Genomic DNA, 17,461 nt, shown 5'->3' with positions numbered 1-17,461 from the left:
GAAAGAAAATATGAGATTTTTATTAATCTAGTTTCAAATATAAATAACATTATAATAATTTATAACAGATTTATTGGTTTAATTTTAGTTGTACTATCGAAAATCAATATATGAAAATATAATTTCTTATTGTTTTTATTGATTTTTATGTCTAAATATATATTTATATTTTTTAAAATTATAATAATTCTATTTTCTAATATTTCTACATTATATTATATGAGAATTCTGTTCAAATTATAAATGCTTCTCAAATATTCATTTAAAACTTTCTTTTAAAAGAAATATTCCAAGATAAAACCAGATTTTGGATGTGAAATTTTACTTTTAAAACGCAAAACTTTTTATATTAAATAAAATAAATGTGCTTAGAAAGTTTGATCGGCGGAGAATAATGTAAAACTAATACAATACAAACAATATGAGTCTCGACGAAGCGATTTATACATAAAACTAAAATGAAAATTTATATATAATTAATTAAATAAATAAAAATTTTAACTTTTATTCAGACATTTCGAGCAAGAAAAAGTGGAATAAAATTTCTCGAGTTTTGTTTGTTATATTCATAAACATATTCGTAATATTCACAAGTTTCTTCGAGAAAGACAACAGAAAATGCAAATAAACGTTAATGACATTCAAATAATTTAATAAATAACGAAAGAATTTATCGAAAATAATTGAAATGATTTAACTTACTTTTATGCTGAGGGAATCAAATATTCTCTCGTACTTCGACATTAAAACTTTGATTTAGATACGACGACTGACGAAGGGCGAGTGCTAGAAATGCCTGACACAAAAATAGTGTTGCAATTTATTGTTAGATAAAAAAATACTTTTTCAAGTATTGCGTTATTCAAAATGCTAAATGAGTATTCGGTTCCCACGATATAAAAATATGCAAGAAATGCAACAGAGTTTCACAAGAAAAACACTTTAAAATATGTGGCTTAATATATGCAAAAAAAGTCTGAATAAAAAAAGATTTTCGTACGAGATAACGTATTAATATTAAGTATTGGAATATCAAAATACTTGTACAAATTATAGGTACAGTACAGTGAATACAAGCTATCTACAGTAGGATTTGTTCAGGTCTATGGTTTAGTATCCAGTTCGATGGATACTAAACAATTCTGTTTACTACTCATGTATGTATTGAAATTGTATTTGTATCAAAATGTTTATGAAATATTAATTTGAACAAAAAAATCCAGAAAAAAATTTTTAAACAAAAGTCACTAGATATGCAGAAGTGTCGGGAAAAGTGTTAATATGTAATTAAATTGGCTTTTACATCAGGCTTATCGATATTTTTCTTTGTTGAGTGTTAAGAGTGATATATCATTAACTCTTCCAAAACCATAATAAACTGTTTCAAAACTATAGAAGCGAAGCTCAATTCAATTTAAAGTGCTTTAAACAATATGTTAAGTTTAGAAAGATTGGGTTTTCCTATTCTGTTGTCCACATAAACAGGGATAAATATCACTTCTGAACATTCCTATTTTGGCCATTTAAGATGGAGTTTTGATTTATATTAAAATTTATGCAGTTTTACAGGGAATTTCAGGGATATTCACGCAAGCGAGTTAACCACGTAATTGAGGTGGCCACAATGCGAGGATTTAATGTATTTGTTTCGGCTTACGTATTGAATTGAACAAGCAGCTAAGTAAGCAAACCAATAGCATAATCCGTTTTGTACGAAACGGATTATGCCATTGGTTTGTTATTTAGAATCATCCATTACATACTATATAAATGAACCGAGAAGAAATTTAAAATTAAAAATATCGTAAGCCAGTATTAAATTTCAAAAATTATTTATGAAAAGTTATTTCATGAAATATTATGTTACAGACAACTGTCTTAAAATAATTCAATTTAATTAAAGAAAATAAACGAAAAATATACATAAATATTTTAATATTAATTTTATTCGATGTACATTTTAACGTTTATTAAAATTTAATGCATTTAATTAACAAATGAATAAGATATGTTACTTAGAATGTTTATCGTAAGCAAACAGGAATACAATGGTATGTAGCTATGCGTGTTTAAAATAATGGAAGTGAAAGTATCTTATCATCAGATGAGATTTCATTTTTAAGAGAAAAAGAAATTGTAAAATCGATGTAAGTAAAATATTTTCAACTGCTTTGGTTGCAAAATACGATATCAATGTTTAAGTTGAAAGTTTTTAAAATAGCAAAAGTGCTGATGGTATTATAATACAAACTTTGTACGGATAAACTTAGCTAGAGAAAAATGACACCGAATCAACAACTCGACCAAAATAGAATAAAACGTGACAATTGTGCAAAGTTTAAAATAATAAACATGATAATATACAGCGTATTCACTATGAATATTATTGAAATAGTAGAAATTTCATTCTTATTTTATCAAATGAATATCAGCGAGATGAATATTTTTATCAAAACAAATAAATTTTCGCTTATATTTGTAAACAATATTTAAATCATATGAGCAAAGTATATTAAACTTTTAATATATTTAAAATATATTTTTAGCAATAGAAAGATTCATGAATTATTTTAAACGTTGTTTGTAAGAATTTGACGAATCTCTTTAAAAACCTTTTAAGAGATTCTGATTTCTTTAAAAACATTTTCTAAAATCTGAGAAAAATTCAAAGAATTTTTTATTATTGAGAATTTTCTTTATTGATGACTCAATTAACTTTTTGAATTATTGCGATTTTTTATCGTCTGTGTAATATTTAAATTACTTTCCGGCAATTAGTTGCACTGACTGTTTTCTTATTTCCCTCTTTGTATTCATTCTAGTGTCAATAAACTTTGCTTGCTATTATTTGAAATTTATTACTTTATCCTGATTGCGTATAATTAAACCAAAGTAAATCATTAATGAGTGAAGTTCGTTTAGTTCTTTTTTCCTAGATAAATTACATACAAATTTTAAAAGTTCATTCGTAGACTGTAAAAATGGTGTATGTAAATAATTCTGTGGTAGTTTTTGTTCTGTAAGCACAATGTGAATATGTTGGAAGGAATCGATTTATATAACGATGACTTTAATTTTCCGAAATATTCACATATTTCATTAAAATTTGGAATTCTCGATATATTGGTAAAACAGTAATGATCCTGCAAGTCGATTTCTTATTTTCTTATCGCTCCTAAAGTTTCACGCGATTATTACAGTAATGATAATTTTGTAATATTTTGCATATTTTTAATTACTAGATTCACATGGGTTAGCATCTTAAAGCAATCAAGAACTTGAATTAGCTTAAAATTATGTCATCGTTGTAACTATCTATCTGGCTTAATATTCTAGGCATTCATTGCTACTGCATGTAAGGTGTAATAACTCTTCTAAAATCGCTCGGGTGCCATTTTATTTGAAAGAAATGAAGTCATTCCTCCCGACCAAAATTTTACAATAGTTCGATAGTCAGAATGCAATAGGCCACAATGCGACTATATGCCATTATATGCCACTTCGTCGTATAAAGGCGTATAGTCGCACAGTCGCCATAAAGAGGTACCACTACGGGAAGAGCGAAATTGGGCATATTTTCGATTATAACTATTGTAAATGATGTTAAGTAGCAAAATAGACGCAATGCGGCTTATACACAAGCTTTAAAATAATGTATATAAATGTATAATTCAATTCGTAAAGGTATAATTATATTCGTTAATGTATAATTCAATTCGTTAAGGTACTTACATACGTAATTCGTATGTAAGTACCTTAACGAATAGGAAATAGATTTTGCCTTAGTGTATAGATAAATTTTATTTGGTCACATATCCAAGAAAAATGGTTTTATGATTTAATGACATTACTAGAGTTCCATCCCGACAATTTCAGCGGTGTCATTCCAGTGTTTCGATCTCTTGCGATTTTGCTAATTTTTTTTTTTTTTTAATTACCACAGTTTATGCAAAACAATATTTTTTTGTATTATTTACAGTTATTTAAGTAAATTTAATAAAGCATAATTGACAATACGATAATCTAAAATTTAAAATGTTGTAAACTAATTAAATTTTTAAAAAATACAGATGGCGCTTAAAATGTTTGGTTTGCGTGCTATGTTGTTCATTGTTACCTAGTGTTAAAGTTTGATGCCTTGTAGAATATAAAGTATTTTCGAGATTCCAGATATTTTTGAAAACGTCCTGCAGATCCTGTTTCCACCGGAGCATTTATGTTTTTGGTTAGATGTTTGCTTTCATTCAAACATTTCGTGTCAGCTCGCTTAAAATACAGTTTTATTTATACATTAGATACAGTTTGATTACTCGCAATTTTTTCATTTTTAAAAATAAACACACGAAACTTAAAGCGATTTGAGGTAAATTAAGTGAATTTAACTAGGTTAATGTTACCTATGGTTTTAAGATGGCGGCTCGTCTCTGATTCAAGCAAATAGAAGAAAGGAAACAGTGGGGACGCTCGTTCTAACCTAACCTAACCTATTCTAATAATTTTATTGGTAATAATTATGGTAATTTATTAGAATAGGTTAGGTTAGGTTAGAACGTGCATCCCCACTGTTTCCCTTCTTCTATTTGCTGGAATCAGAGACGAGCCACCATCTTGGAACCATAGGTAACATTAACCTTTAGCTATTATTATATCGAACTAAAAATATTTTGTAAGATAGAAACTGCTGATATTCGCGTTTTGAGAATGTTTCTTTGGAGAATTTCCTGTGTAACGTGAATGTTATTATTATGTGACGCAAGATAACTCTGTTATTCATCTATAATTCATTTATATTATTATTTTATTCATCTGTAACCTTTCTGAATTTATATGTATTCGTATCATACAAGTCAAATTCGATTTATAAGCAGTCAAACAAAATGACAAATATTTTTATAGAAATTTTTACCTGCATGACAGATGTGTAATAAAATCTAGACAAATAATTTGTAATATGCAACGAATCTTAAATTAAATATTTCTGCTTTTATAAATAAAAATTTTAAAAAAATATACGATCCGAGCTTTCTTCTCCAGTAGTACTTAATTATTCGTTTTATTTCTATATAACGACATCGGATTTAACGAAAATCCCCATTAATATGTTCCTCTGCTTGAACATTTATTGAAGTAATTATTCGAATTAACATCAGTCTTTAGATTAATGCATTTTTTAAGAGATTAAGTTTACCCGAGAAAATATATTGATCTAATAAAAATAAACAATGTATAAAGTAACAATAAATAAGCTAAATAGTAATTGGATGTATCCATGTTTATTATTTTATACAGAGTGAACGAAAGGTCACCGTACTCCTAACCAATATTACCTCGAAAATCAATTTAAATTTAGAGTACGCAGTACTAAATACACCGAATTCATGGATCCACTTGACGTATCAAGTAAGTAAATATTTCAAATTAATTATAATTGCATATTTGTAGGAGTTACTGTGTTTTTTATTTTATTGGTATTATAGAGAAAAATGTCGGACTATCAGTTTAGATTTCATAAAATCTCGGTTATTTCACATAATACTGTATGAAATTATTTCGCAAGCTGTTAGATTGAAAGGGATCTCATTATTATTATGATAACTGGAAAATGTTACGGATCAATTTCCGAAATGGCATTCTGTTACGACGTCGTTTACGAACTTATATAAACCGTATCGAATTTTATTGCAAAAAACTTTATTACGGGAGTTTTTTTTGCTATTAATTATTTAAGAATTAATCCGATTTTTACAGACGAAAATTAGCAATTTTTAAATAATTTACCCGGTTTATTTTTGTTTTTTAAAATCATATAATGGATGAATAAGGTACAAATCGTATTCCTATAGTATTACGAAACGATGCCTTTATCTTTAATAAAATATAAAAATTCTTGACTTTTATTATTAACATTTTAATCTCGGTTAATTCAACCGATTAGCGAACACAATAAAATTTTCAAATTCACACGAGGGGTGTTTAAAATTTGGAATTAAAAAGAAAGTATTACTGTCAAATTTATTCATAGAAAAATCAATTCAGCAGCCTCTCGTTCCTGTTTTTCTTCAAGGAGATGCATTTATATGATATTGGAGATGGGATAGGCAATTGTGAATATGTTAGGTATCGTAATGCATCTTGTTTAGTTACAATTTTCGGTAATGCTTTTCGTAAAAGTATTAATATAACTAACTTTATTGTGGAAATGAGAATTTTATTTGTATAGAATATCTTAACCGTACGATATACATTATTGGTCGATGTTTTCTAAATAGATTCTGAATTTCTTTTATTGAAATAAAATTTCTTGTTTTCATGTAACTTCGAGTTAGATATTATATATTAACTTATTCGTAATCATGGGCGCCCGCAGAGAAGAGCAAACGAGGCACTTGTCCCTCCCTGGAATGGAGTAAAAAATTCCGTAAATTACAATCGTAAAAGTGATAGAGATACGTAACCTTACCCCTCGATTATGGGTATTCTTTGTCTTTTTGTATTGAGATAACGCTTTATTCTATAATCTACCTGTGAAAACACCCAGAAAAATTCATTAATTACATAAAAATTTATTGATATTGTCTCCGAGCTTTGTCCTCCTGAAAACTTTTATGCGGATGCCCATGTTTATAATCTATGTGTAATAATCATCCTCCTATTCCTAATTTTATCCGTAGAAAACCAATTTATGGATTATTATAAAAGTTAATTTAAATATTCTACTAATATATTTTCTGCTTATTTTTAAAGTTTTAATGCAATATAGCTTATTAAAAATAAGAGGGATAGAAAAAAAATTATAATGGAATAGAATAACTTTTATTTCATTATTATTTGATTATTTTATAAATAATTATTTTAAAGATGAATTGTGATTCCTTTCTTTAAAAAGTTCACCATTAAAAAATAATATTAGTAATTCAAATTTAAAGTAGTAATATTTCAATTGTAATTTTTTAGAAAGAAATACAGTCAATGAAATGAAAACGAGTGTAAATATTTTAGGCTTCAAACCATAAAAGAAATGTTCTAGTAATATGTATGTATGGAAAGTGAGTCTAGTAAATCAAATCCATAAAATATATTACTTTCTAAATGTTTTAAGATTCTATATTCACATATATAAAACATGAGTACAGTATCAATTTTGATAAAACAACATTGTCACCATACTCCTTCCTTTTTTTTTATACTTTTGTATAAAAAGATGTATGATACACACACACAATTCCAAGATATTTTATGATCTATACTTTATTATATAAGTACTGACGCTGCATCTTATATATAATGGTTTATTTAATAATAATAATTAATATACTATTACAGAGTAAATATTTCTTATTTGCGTGCACAGTAATACTCATAGAATAAAGTAATAGAAGCATGTATTTAATAAATTATTAAACCTAAAATGGTTTTGATCATTTTATTGATAATCAAAAATAAACTGTTTACGAAAAATAAGCCTTATGTTTTAATTTCTCACTTTTAAATATTTATTTAAATTATAAATAATATAATATTCGTTTTTTACTTATATACTATACATTTAAAGCTCAATATAACTCCTAAATGGCCTTGGAAAGCATAATATATATATATATATATATATATATATATATGGACAGTGTATATTAGAGAAATCTGTAGTATCTGTAAACTGTAAAATAAGTACATTTGTTTTCATTATAAGGGATAGTGTTATTACCATCACGTGACTTTCAAGCGCCCGAATTCAATTTATATGTAGCTCTCATTACTATATATAATTCTTAATGTTTGAGATACTTCGATTTAGTGCTAATTTCAGGGCCGAACGCGGTAAATCGAAGTTCGACTGTACTTCAAAATTTTCCCCATCCTCTTCGAGTTGATCGGAGTTGTCTCCGGGGTTTACAGTAGTTACTATTGATATTTCTCAGGGTTTGTGAATTGTTTTAAATGAATTTAAAATTTCATAAGTAATTTGATTTAGAAAGAAGTATTTTCAAGTACAAAAACGTAAATGTTGTCGTCATAATAGTGGAATTAGTGATGCCTGCAATTTTACAAAATTTAAATACTTTTCATTGTTCCCTCGACGTGTCCCTTCTGTGCCGTAATGACATCTCAGATAAGCGCATAATTAGGTCTGTAAATACATGCCTGGTTGATAATTTTGACGTTTAAAGATTCGGAAAATTCTCAGATAACAATGTAAATTCCAAACGTATAACAAGCTTAGTATAGTGGCTGGGACTATTTGGAATGGAGGCACAAATTTACGCGGAATTTCGTTTTACACGAACTTCTGGACACTCATTCCCCGTATAAAACGAGATCGTATACAAAAATGTCAAAATTATAAATATTTCTAATATGTATTTTGTCATTAATTAATCATTTTATAAAATAATGATAAATAAAATTAATACTAATAAAGATTTTTTTTCTTCGACAAGATTTGATTAAATTTAGTAAAAATATAAAATTCAAATTTTAATTTCTTAATAATATTCACTAACTATATAACAACGATAAATTATGATTAATTATTCATTCTTTAAGTTAAAACTTTATTTACTCATTTTTTAATCAAATACTTTGTTCGGAAATAATTAATTTTGCTTTAAAAATGTTTAAATTTGTGATAATTGACGTAATTAGCAAATATATATATATATATATATATATATATACACGCGCACAGACGCAAGCATACACGCTAATTTTTATTAGGAATATATTAAAATTTAATTTTAAACGTTATAAATTGCGATAAGTAATATAATTATCTTCAATTTAAAAAAATAAAGTAAAATGAATTATTTTTAAACAAAATATTTAATATTTTTATTATTATTTTTATATACTAAATTAAAATTAAATTTCTATTATAATGATAAATATATTTTAAAATGTCAGTTGTGCTTCTTAAAATCAAGAGTTTCCCTCAACAACCTTCAATATCTAACCTCAGTAATATTGATAAATCAGTTGTCAAAACTTATAATGTTTTCGAAGGTTGAAAGAGTTTGAGAATGATCGATACTTCAGAAACTATACGCTTTTAGCAATAAAACTTTCTGAAGTTCTAATTATTAAATTTCTTTAAATAAATGCACGTTTTTTCGATAATAACAGTAAATTTTTATAAAGAAAAAAAAAGCGCTCGATAACAGTGAATTAATTTAAACAATCAAATTAATATAGATTGCGGATCTTTGGGGTGAGTGGAGTGCCGGAATTTCGATCCCCGACCCAGAATTTGAAATTGACTCCGGCACAATGGGTCTCTCGGCTTCAGTACTTTGACCTCTCAACGCAAAATATATATATTTATACAAGTAATGTAACGTATTACTTCCAATTTAAAACGTTTTTCACGTGTTTCCACAATTAAAATTGCGTGCTGTTTAAGTTCGTAGTGTTCTTTGACACTCTTCGATAATCTGTACGCAAAGGTATAAAAAAGAAATCCGGCAACGAGTTGCTTAACTTTCCCGGCAACATTTCGTGACGCCATCTGGTATGATATTTTATTTAAAATTCTTTTTATATTTTTAATTATTATAAAATGGCAAAAAGTTTAATTTCGAGGGTAGGGATAGGTTTTATAAAAAATTGTAAATAATAACGAGTAAAATCGTCATTAAATTCAACCGTACTGGTGTTACCCTCTTTATCTACTCGCCCCCTCGACCTTTAATCGCCAAAATTTAATAGCATCAACCCCCTAATAAATAAACATCCCTGCAAAATTTCAGAAATTTTCGACAAAAAGCACAAGTTATTAAGCTTCAAACATAATCGTGAACCGCACACTCACTCACATCCATCCATACATACAGAAACCCCCCGAATTTTGCATTTGCATTGCTCGACGTTTCAAGGTCCCCTAAGTCCAAAAATGTAAAAGTCTGGAGGGTCATATTTTGACCGATCGCTAAACAGCCCAGAAAATAATAGTCTGCGTATGCAAATTTATAAGACTGTTGAAGAGTGACAAAGAACATTCCGAATTTAAACTGTTTATATATATACTAATCAGATTCCTGTTATAACAAGATTTACTAAAACAGCAATTTTAAATTGTAGAAAATCAGTTTTAACGAAATCTTTTTACTTAAACAAATATCAAAATTGAAAATGAATTTTTAAACTTTAACTTCCTGTGATTTAGTTTCAATGCAATACTTGGTATCATTCTAAAATTCAGGAGAAATCACTTAAATGTGCAACCGTATAATTGTTTCTCGACAACGTAACCCGTTCATTGTTCTATTCCGAGAGATGTTTCTGATAAATTTCTCTCTTTCCTTTTCTATATTGGATTTTAAATGGAATACAGAATTTTTGAATGAAATAAACGTAAGATGTATTATATATTTGTGAAATGTCATTTCTTATATTTATTTTTTTTATGACTAAAAATATTAAATAAAATTGTATGAAATTTACTGAATATTTCAAAAATAGTAGTATTTAATGATTAATATCATTAAAACTATTTTCGGAAATATGTTATAGTATTTTTAGTTTTTTAAAGTTTATTTTTAAAATTAATTTATAATTATCTTTTATTAAATTAAAAGTTTCTTGTATCATCGTCGTCATGAAAATTTAAATTCTTAGCTTTTAATTTTTGCTTTATAATTGGTTCTTTACTCGGTTATTATTAATTTTTTAAACATATTTTTAAATATTAGTATTTTGTTATTTTCTTTGCTCGTGTATTATTTTATTTAAAATATTACGCAAGGATATTTTGAAGATTTAGTATGTCAACAGAAAATGTGACCAGAATTGTAAAGCGAAACAAAATAATAATGAACACAAACGATTCTTATTTAAAATTCAGAGATAAATTGCCCGAAAGACTTTAACGACCTTCACACAAACACATACACTCGTATATATACACGCATATGAAAGCAAACATACATGAACAGACACACAAACACAAATATGAACACCTACCAACACACACAACGTAAAAGATTGTGTTGATGACTGATTAAAAAATTGGAAATAGATAACAATTAGCAAATCTTTATTTTTTTTACTCTAAGAATCGTTATTTATATAAATAAAAATTGAAAATTTAATTTAATTTCATAATTTTAATAGAGAATTGTCGCTATTCCTCGAGTCTTTTATATATTTTTGTAGTTCGAATTTTGAGGAATAAAAATACTATATATTGAAATCCTTTATAAAGATCATAAATGTTGAATTTATATTACATAATTATCAATTTCTGTATATTTTACGGAAATGTTTTCACGTTGACAATATTTATTTTATAAATTTTTAGTTTTAGGCAACACTAAAACATCTTTTATTAATATTTTCGAAAATGCATATTCCTGTATGATGAGATTTCAGAAATAAATTAGAATTTCTACGATTATTTAAAATACTGTTAGAGAAAAACGAATGTGGCCAACGTCAAATTTTCTGTTTCCCGGAGCAAAATTTCAAATTATAAATCGATTTTATATTATGCATTTTTCGTATTAACTTCACAATGTTCTACGCTATATCGAACTAATAAGAATATGTTGAGACTTATATAGAAATAGTCTCTAAACTAGAATTTAATATTATTTTTGACTCATTTAAATAATTTTTTTAAATTTAATTTTATATTCTAATTCTTAAAAAAAAACATGCGATTCAAGTAAGTTAAAATTTAGATTGGTTAATTTTTTATTTGGTTTTCTGCATACATTATTGGAAAATTAATTTTAAAATGTGTCTTTAGGCCTAAATTACGTTAAGTGAAAGATACTAATCTAATGTTTCTGCGACATCTTTATGAAAAGCGAATTTTTCGAAGAAAATGTGCACACGAATTTACACACGAATTGTATTTCATAAGAGGTAAACACGAATTTTTCTAGTTTTCCACCTGTTGTATCTTTTTAATCCCTGAGGCTTCCGGGCAATGAAGACAGGGTACAAAATAGCCGGGTTGATCCACCAGCGAAAAATTGAATCAACTGGGATTCGAACCGGGACTCTCCAGAGCGGTAGACAGATACTTTTAAATCAGCCATTCGGTCTTCTATTTCACATTTAAAAAGCAAATCTTATTTCTTTTGTAGATCTGATATCAATTTACTTGTCCCACTGCTTTTATTTTATTGCTCGTTAGAGATGTATTTTGGAATTAAAAATGATGCATTTGTTATTTTTAAACATCTTTTTAAAACTTTATTAAAATAACTGCTTTTATAACGTTATAAATTATGCATGTGTTTGATAATTTTTTTAAAAATTTTTTGTAATCTTCGAACCACTTGTATTATTCCCCCCATAACAGAGAAATTGTTCTTTTTGTATTGCTAATTTGTATTATTTTATTTTTATGTTATTAAACTTTCTATGATGATGATAAATTTAATAATTTTTTTAAAATAAAATGCTGTAGGCATTGAATTAATCAGTATTGATAATTGAATTGGTCATTAAAAAATGAATTTACTTTTATTTTTCACGTACTTTCCTTCATAACACGTGCACAGTTGTAACTCTACCAAATTGTTAATTTATTCTATATAAATAAATTTTTAAAATTCATAAATTTTTCTTGAACTAGTTTATTTTTGCTGTTAATTTTGAAATTTTTCTTCGGTTTACTTTATTATAATTCATTTTAACATTATATGAGAATATTAATTAATTTATACTACAACGAATCATAACTGGATAGACTTTTTATTTTTATTTAATAAAAATAAATAGGCTAACAAATGGAAAAACCATTTGACATTTTCTCGTTTCTTCATAAAGATTTTAATGTTTATTTTATTTTATTCAATTTTATAGAAGATAAATCAATAATTTAACTAATGAGATTTTTTTTCTAACAACGAAAAGGAAACAAATTTTTGGGTTATATTTTATAATAATTCAATAATCTGAAAACAGTTATAGAACAAGTGAGTATTTTTGACAATAAATAAATAATTTGAAGGTCTGTTGAAATTCTATCTTTATTTATGATGTTGCTATTTAATTTTAAAACGGAAAAAACATTTTTTCCATTTGATTTATCTACAGTAATGTAAACAGCTTGTTGTTAAACTTGCAAATTAAATCCGTCGATCGAGCTGTCACGTTGAAAAGTAGTTTTCGTTTGTATAGCAAGATCTAAATCATTAACTGAAAGTTAGTTTATTTTACACTGATACATTGTAAGATAAGATCCGTTCGTCTGTGTAACCAATGTAAAAATCAGGATCATTGTCCTAGCAGATAGGATTTGTGTGTTTCTAATAATGCATCAATCGCAATGACGTGATTTTTGGTACCACAGCGGATAAATCCCTATGGCGTAAGTTTTATTCGTAGATCTGTGGCGTGAAATAAGACATATTTCTCAAACGGAATTATCTCCAGAAAAATAACAAAGATCAAATAAAAATAATTGATTTTAATCTACTTATTTCTCGATTTATATGCAAAGTAAGTTTAACTTGAATTGGAAATTTCCAGGAGGAAGAAATGAAATTTCCTTCCCCTCTCGATAAAGCCGCATAATATATTTTAAACATATTTTTTATTATTAATTAATTAATTATTTGAAGACAAAGTCCTTCCCAAAATAAGGAACCACCATTTATTGTGTTCTGGACATTACATTTTTGGCAACTGACCTTTCCTTTGAGGCTACTGGCCGTCAAACATTCCTTTAAAAACACAAATATAAAGTAATTAAAAATATGAACATTTTTAAAAAGCAGTTACTGGTGATATACGGACGTCTTCTATTCTTCCATCATACCTTCTTGGGCTAGATTTCATCGTAGATAAAAGCCGAAACGACCCCAAGAAGGTATGATGGAAGAATAGAAGACGTCCGTATATCACCAGTAACTGCTTTTTAAAAATGTTCATATTTTTAATTACTTTATATTTGTGTTTTTAAAGGAATGTTTGGCGGCCAGTAGCCTCAAAGGAAAGGTCAGTCGCCAAAAATGTAATGTCCAGAACACAATAAATGGTGGTTCCTTATTTTGGGAAGGACTTTGTCTTCAAATAATTAATCATAATTATCGCCATCGGACGAAGATTTACAAAAATATTTTTTATTGTTTAGTTTATGAATTTAGTTTATTTACTTTTCAACTATCAATACTTATAAATTCAATCATATTATTCTTTCATTTTTTAATATATTTTTTTCTGGTAGAAGGTATTTTTTTTATCTTCCGTGAATTGATAAGTGTCGTTTTATTTGAGATGTTTTATTCATCACTGCTAATTATTTCATCTGGTCAAATTTTACATTTCTTTACAATTTTAATATTGATATTGTGAAAAAGCCGAATCTAATGTTTTTATGAATTAATTAATTTCATCTGGAATTGGACAAATAAAAGCTATTCTAAACTACAGTTCCATATAGGGAAACCTCAAACTACGTTCTTAAAACTGTTAGAAGGTGATTGATGTTTTTCCGATCCCTTATTATATTTCTATATATTATAATGAATAAAATTTTATTTCTACTTACACTGTAAACCGATTGAAGTAAACAATTGCTTGGGCGAATGTAGATGGATAGATTGTATATTACGATGAACAGTAAACACACGAGAAAACTAACGCTACACATGACCGAAGAACAAATATGGCTGCTAATGAAGATCGGAACCGGAAACGTGAAGCGAGAAACGATGCTGAAAATCACCGGAAGTGATACTCAATTGTCTTTGTATTTGATCGGGTAGCCAACTTCTGAATTCTAAATTTAACGCACCAATAGAGAGAAATCTTTCATATTTATTTGGGTATCATCAGAGCCGAGAAACAATGCCAGTCAATGGAAATGCGGAAAAGAGATTGGCAGAAATGTGCACAAATAATTTTTGCCCCCGGAATGCAGGATATGCGGATACATCCCCATAAATAAAAATTATGTTAATCCTAAATTAATAAAACTCGATATTTTGATCGTAGTTAACTTAAAATAAATTGCAATTTATATCTGATTAACAGAGACAACATGAAAATCAGTTTTCGTAGAGTAAATAATAGCTTTATAATAATAATTTAATACTAATTTTCCATCCTCTTTGCTTGTCGATCCCTTTCTAAAATTAATTTCTGACCTCTTTCTATGTTCTTGTAAAATAAGAATAAGTTATAAATAGGATGAAGTAAATCAAATAGGAAAAAATAATATATATATATGTTTTTAAATAAACATATCAAAATTCAAAACTGTGTTTTTTACTTGCATAAGAAAATTGCATAAATGTGTGCATTTTTTGTTTTTGGTTTGTTAATTATTGAACATAACAAATTATCTGCAATTTTTTTTCTCCATAAAATTCCTGACTCTAAAAAAAAGTAGTAATCTGATCAGACATTTTTATCTTCTAACGTAACATCTTTATGTATAATGTAAATTTATTGCTTAATAACTAAAATATCAACATTATTATTTGCTTTGGTATGTTAAATTTTGATGGTAAAATTACAAAATGAGATGACAAATATTTTATGGTCTATAAAAAAATATTAAAGTGGTTAATCGGTTACTCTTCGAACGATTTCATAAATTTTAGAATTTCTAACACAATTATTATTTTTATCTTAAAAATTTTGTTCCAATTTATACTGTATTACATGACAAATATATAAATTTGATTAACTTGTCGAATGCATAAATTAATTTTATTGGATAAAATAGTTAGAGCGAATTGTTTCTCGTGACACATGAATGAATTTATATATTACTTTTATCAATAGGAAATTCCATAAAAAGAAAGATATTTTGATCTTACGCAAGACTTCAGGCAAGATAACAAATTTTATACCTTTCATTACATGTCATTTTTCTTTACAAGGCTATATATTGAAACATTAAAAAGGAAATTACACAACACACAAAAATCATATACAGTGAAGCGTCAAAAATTGGGGTCGGTGTTCTATGTTGCAGCCAGTATTTCACAAGGAATGCAGAGATATTTACAATGATTCAAAATATAATTTACAGAATATATAGGCCTATATATTATATATATATATATATATATATATTTTTTTTTTTTTTTTGACGTTACACTGTAACTCTAATTAATATAATCTATTTATTACTATTGTAATTTCCAGCTTTTCTTAATAATCGAGGTTTGTACAATTAAATAAATTGTTCCAAAATATATTTATAGAATATCATAATAAATGAAATTAATCTTATGAAACATTACTATATATTAAATAAATCGATAAGATATAAAACTCGCAAAGAATATTCAAATTTTTAGTATTTCTAGAGAGAAAACGCATGAAACTTGACACTATATTGTGATTTACAGACACCGGAAAAAATTTAGTCGCGTACGACACGTATCTTTTCATATTTATTTCCATCTTTCCTAGTCTTAATACAGATAAAATTCTTCGGGGCATGGACTCTACAAGCTGTTGTAAATATGTACATCGATTTTAAGCCATTCTTTTCGCAACCGCCCACGTAATTCCTCGACATTCCTGGGCTGTTGACGTGTGGACTCGCCTGCCTCCCAAGATGGTCCTACAAATTCTCGATGGGATTTAAATCTGGTGATCTGTCTGACAAATGGGTGTGCCCAATCGTTGTTCGTGTTCCTTGTGCCACTCTAACAATACAATAACTGTCATTCGGAAACAACAGAGCATTGATCCACGCATATCACTGATATTCTCTGTAAATGGTTGTTAAATTTTTCAGTTTTCCTACTGGAAAACTGGAAAATTTAACAACCATTTACATGGGTTTGATGCCACTGATACAGGCATCAGTGGCAGATGCGACTAATTGTTTTCGTGTGTCTGTATTTTCAAGTACACGTCATAAAATACTAAACGACGCATTATATAATAATCCTCCGTTAAGTTAAAGTAATTGCAATTAGAAAATTATTAATTAAAGAATATTTTACCTTTATAAAATAGATTAAACCAAAAATTGGAGAGTAATTGTAAAATTATACTTAAATAAAAATGAATAATTATAACATAATCGAATTTGATGCTCGTGATACCTATGCATCAAATCTGTATTTTTTTTCTTACTATTAAATAAATTGGCTGTTTTCGAAAATGCATTTTCACTATCATTTTACAAAAATGGTCTGTGTAAAATCCCACGTTTAAATGGAATTGTAATCGAACCATCAGTTAAAAGACCATTAACACGAATGGATTTAGTTTGAACAGTTGGGTTGTCAGTTCGATTTCTCAGCGTAAATAAGGGAATTTTAAGGTATGCCTGACATTTTAATTTATATTTATACACACATTTTAATGAGTTTAAATTTTGTAGTGGTTTAGTTTTGCTTTTGATAATTTAAAAATCAATCATGAGGTAAAAATTTAAATTATTGATGTTATATATCATTGCTCATTGGTTATTAATAGTTAATTTTATTTGTGAATTTAGTGTCATAGAGAATTTATTTATTATTTATAACGTATTAATAAC

General features: G+C 27.0%; 1 protein-coding gene across 2 annotated transcripts in view; it reads right to left on the bottom strand.

Moving 5' to 3' along the window:
* Positions 1–17,461, bottom strand: part of LOC136971547 (sodium-dependent proline transporter-like) — a 168,667-nt gene that overhangs the window by 137,463 nt on the left and 13,743 nt on the right. The window contains exon 1 of one of the 2 annotated variants that reach the window (XM_067266243.1): positions 703–811. The exons of the other annotated variant lie outside the window; for it this stretch is intronic. Coding sequence (XP_067122344.1) covers positions 703–744 — 42 coding nt within the window. The 5' untranslated portion in view covers positions 745–811. Of the gene's footprint in view, positions 1–702; positions 812–17,461 lie in introns of those variants that run through there. 2 annotated transcript variants of the gene reach the window in all.

This window comes from Centruroides vittatus, unplaced genomic scaffold, assembly GCF_030686945.1.
Source record: "Centruroides vittatus isolate TY-2023 unplaced genomic scaffold, ASM3068694v2 contig_10, whole genome shotgun sequence".
Taxonomy (NCBI): domain Eukaryota; kingdom Metazoa; phylum Arthropoda; class Arachnida; order Scorpiones; family Buthidae; genus Centruroides; species Centruroides vittatus.
Note: the sequence above shows the minus strand (reverse complement) of the source record. Positions and strands in the feature narration are given on the sequence as shown.